The sequence below is a fragment of the Hippopotamus amphibius genome, chromosome 5 (genome assembly GCF_030028045.1).
Source record: "Hippopotamus amphibius kiboko isolate mHipAmp2 chromosome 5, mHipAmp2.hap2, whole genome shotgun sequence".
Classification (NCBI taxonomy): domain Eukaryota; kingdom Metazoa; phylum Chordata; class Mammalia; order Artiodactyla; family Hippopotamidae; genus Hippopotamus; species Hippopotamus amphibius.
Genome location: NC_080190.1, coordinates 172,135,889 through 172,139,860, shown reverse-complemented (window position 1 = coordinate 172,139,860; position 3,972 = coordinate 172,135,889). Strand labels below are relative to the sequence as shown.

Below are 3,972 nucleotides of genomic sequence, written 5' to 3'. Positions count from 1 at the left end.
CCTGGGCAGCATCCGACACCTCCCAGCAGCCTCGAGAGTTAGCAGACGCCCAGGGCCAGGGTCCCAGAGGCAGAGGCTCAGCTGGTGCCACTGTCGCTGAGCTGGAGGACAGAGGGGGCCGCCTGCCCTGCCAAGGCCTCCCTCCAGGCCAGGTTGGGACCTGAGCCTCGGCCAGCAAAGCTCCCCTGCTCTGCCCACCTCCTCGGCATTCGGTCCACTGGATGGAAGCTGACAGGAGGAGCCTGTTGCCGGAGGACATGCAGTAGCTGGCCGGGGGAGTGAGCAGTGTGAGGCCTGTTCACAGCAGACTCCTCACTTCCCTTGGTCACCAGGGAGGTGGGGGGTGGTCTCCCCTCCCCCTGCAGGTTGGGGAGGGGCGCGATGCCCAAGATGTCCCACGTGCCTCCCCTCCTCCCCGCTTCTCCCCAGAGCCTTCTCCTTTCTCCTGAAAAAGTCAGAAATGCCCTTATTTGGAGGATCAGCCTGGCCCAGGGTGGGGGTGGGAGCCTGTTAACCCTTCATTTATAAACAAAGGGATAAATCTCAGCACGTTAAACAGCTCAGCAGGAACGTACACGGAGTGGGGGGCCCCAGCCCCCACCAGGCCCGGACCAGGCAGGGAGCGCAGCGTTTATTTAACTCACGCCCGCTCTGCTGCTGCTGCAGCTGCTGCTGCTGGGACCTGGCTGCAGGCTCGAAGCTGCCCCACGCGGGCCTCCGAAACAGCGAAGGTAGCCCCCTCTCAGGGCTGGGAAGAAACTGGGGTGGCCAGGGGGCTGACTCTTAGCCCCTCAATCCCAGCCCTTTGGGCAAAGACCCTTCTGAGGACCCTTGCCCGGGGCATGGACGTGGTGCCAGCCTTGGAGGAGGTGAGAGATGGGTGGCCTGGAGGATAGGGGCTGGGGTGACTGTGGACACGGCTCTGTCCTAGCAGAACTGTGGTTTTATTGGGGACCGACGAAGGATGTGCTGAGCGCTGCTATGCTCCGTTAATCCTCCCAGCAGCTCTGCAGTCCCAGCGATGTAGATTAGGACATGAGGCACAGAGAGGTTAAGTGACTTGCCTGAGGCCACACAGCGAGTGAGGAAGAAACTGGGATGGGAGCCCAGGCTCAAATACCACACACTTGGCCTGTCATCTTACCAGTGCCACACCAGTTGCCTTTCTCTTCTCTCAGTCCCGCTGGCAGTCTTGCAAGGCTTTTTACCTCCTGCTACAGCAAGAAACAGGCTCGGAGCACTAGCATTCTGCTAGAGCTCCACGCTGGCAAGTGTCAGGGCCAGGCCAGGCAAAGGCATGAAGGTGGGATGCTGGGGTGCTGGGTGGGCAGATGAGTCGGGGAGGGGGTCCAGCCTCCAGGCAGGGCTCCAATAACCCCAGCGTAACCCGGTCTCTTCCTTCCAGGCCCAGGGCGTGTGCTGGCCGCCGTCATGCCCTCCACGTCTCCGGCGGGGCCCTCGGCCGTGGCTGCCCCCAATTCCACGGCAGTGGCGGCTGCGTGGACCAACGACAGCGTGCCAGAGATGCCCCTGTTCCACCTCTTTGCCCAGCTGGACGAGAAGCTGCACACCGCCTTCCCGGGCCTGTGGGTGGCCCTGATGGCGGTGCACGGCGTCATCTTCCTGGCAGGGCTGGTGCTCAACGGGCTGGCGCTGTACGTCTTTGGTTGCCGCGCCCGGGCCAAGACGCCGTCGGTCATCTACACCATCAACCTGGTGGTGACCGACCTGCTGGTGGGCCTGTCCCTGCCCACGCGCTTCGCCGTCTTCTACGGCACCCGCGGCTGCCAGCGCTGCGCCCTGCCGCACGTCTTCGGCTACTTCCTCAACATGCACTGCTCCATCCTCTTTCTCACCTGCATCTGCGTGGACCGCTACCTGGCCATCGTGCAGCCTGATGGCTTCCGCCGCTGGCGCCAGCCTGCCTGCGCCAGGGCCGTGTGCGCCTTCGTGTGGCTGGCCGCCGGCGCCGTGACCCTGTCCGTGCTCAGCGTGACGGCCACCGGCGGGCCCTGCTGCCACGTCTTCGCACTGACGGTCCTGGAGTTCCTGCTGCCGCTGCTGGTCCTCAGCGTGTTCACAGGCCGCATCGTGTGCGCGCTGTCGCGGCCGGGCCTGCTGCTCCAGGGCCGCCAGCGCCGCGTGCGGGCCATGCAGCTGCTGCTCACCGTGCTGGTCATCTTCCTCGTCTGCTTCACACCCTTCCACGCCCACCAGGCGGCTGTGGCGCTGTGGCCCAGCGTGCCGCACCACACCAGCCTCGTGGTCTATCACGTGGCCGTGACCCTCAGCAGCCTCAACAGCTGCATGGACCCCATCGTCTACTGCTTCGTCACCAGCAGCTTCCAGACCACCGTCCGTGGCCTCTTCCGCCGGCACGGGGCGGGGTGCGAGCCCAACGGCTGCGACGTGGTCGGCGTGGTCGGCGTGGTCGGCCCGCGCAAGGGCTCCCAGGGCTCAGTTTGTCACATCCTCGGCGCCAGACCTCGTGCCCTCAGGCAGGCCCTGGCTAAGGGGCCCGAGGCGTAGTCGGCAGGACATTGCAAGGGGGCCAAAGGCCAGGACTGGGCTGGGCGTGACAGGTCAGGGACAGCACAGGTATCCACTCTACCCGGGTGGCAAACTGGGTTCACCGTGATTGATTGGTGAGGGCTGCCCAGTGCACTGCGTGGAAAAAGAGTCCAAGGCCACGGTGCTGTGATTGATTAGCCATGTCTGCCGTGGGCTCTAGGTGGGATGTGGCGGCCTGAATGCTATTTGCCATCCCTAGGGTATACGTGGTGTCCGTTGGAAGCTCAGAGGGGAGCCAGGAGCTGCTTCTCACTCAGACCATTCAACCCCTAGAAGGGGTTTCTGAGAAACCCGGACAACGTTTTTTAGGTACTAGGAATTTCAAAGGGGGTTAGAAAGATAACCTGGAGAGGCTCCCTCTCCTCCCCTCCTCCTTTTTCTCCCTCCCCCACAAAGAGAGCAGAACCAGAACAGGATGGAAGCGCCAGGGGACACAAACGTTCCGCGAGCAGACGTGAGGCACCCATGAATCACGGAGAAAGACAGCCTGACGCCGTGGGGTGCTTTGCCGTGACTACTGTGATATCTGGGCTGACACTTGAACCACACACTATCCTACAAAGGGGAGACGGTTTTCCACGCACCGCCGTGGGGGAGGGGCTGGGTGGTACACGCAGGTGCCGTGTCTGGGCGACGGCCAAGTCAGAATCAAAGCCCAGCCCCCCGCCGGCCCCATGGAGACAGTCAAGTCTTCCCAAGTTCCCCACTCCAGGAGCCGTCTCGGAAGCCCCTGCCTGCTGGCCCAGGAGGGCGGTCGGCTCACAGCCCATCCTATGGATGAGGAACCAAGGGCAAAGACACAGAGACTTGAACCCAGGCCTGCTGGCCTAAGGCCACCACCTCCCCCTACACAGAGCCCTCTGTTCTCCCTCTTGCCTGGCTCATCATGCCTCCCTGCCATTCCTGGGGAGGCAGCATTTCTCTGGCTTGGGCCTCTGGTCGCCTCCTCTGAGCTGGACTCCAGGATTGCCTCCATGTGCCTTCTGTTGAACGTTCAAGCTCCCATGAGCCCTTTCTAGACTGCTGTATCGGGGGAGGATGCCTGTTGTGAGAGAGGAGCTCCGGGCATCTCAGGCACCTCTAGCCACCAGGCTCTACCCTCACCCATGGCCACAACCACTGAAACCGGTGAGATGGAATCTGGGCCCCAGGTTTGCCCTTTGCCTGCAGAGAAAAGTCCTTCGTGTTCAGTGGCTCCAGGAAGAGTACCCTGTCCCCCGAGTTCAGGGCTCTGGTGCAAGGCCTGGATGGGAGGCAGAAAAGCCACTTATATCCCCATAGTACAGACAAGGAAACTGAGGCTCAAAGAGGGAAAGGACCTTGGCAGAGTCATAGCGTGAAAACCTGGTACTGGAAGGCCTGTACTATCTGCCGGAGCCCTGTGGGGTTGGCTCCCTTGGC

General features: G+C 62.6%; 1 protein-coding gene across 1 annotated transcript; it reads left to right on the top strand.

Moving 5' to 3' along the window:
* Nucleotides 1-1,431: 1,431 nt before the first annotated feature.
* GPR20 (G protein-coupled receptor 20) lies at nt 1,432-2,529 on the top strand. The gene has a single exon (XM_057737565.1). It carries the CDS (start codon nt 1,432-1,434, stop codon nt 2,527-2,529), a length of 1,098 nt encoding a protein of 365 aa, XP_057593548.1.
* The last annotated feature ends 1,443 nt before the right edge of the window (nt 2,530-3,972 follow it).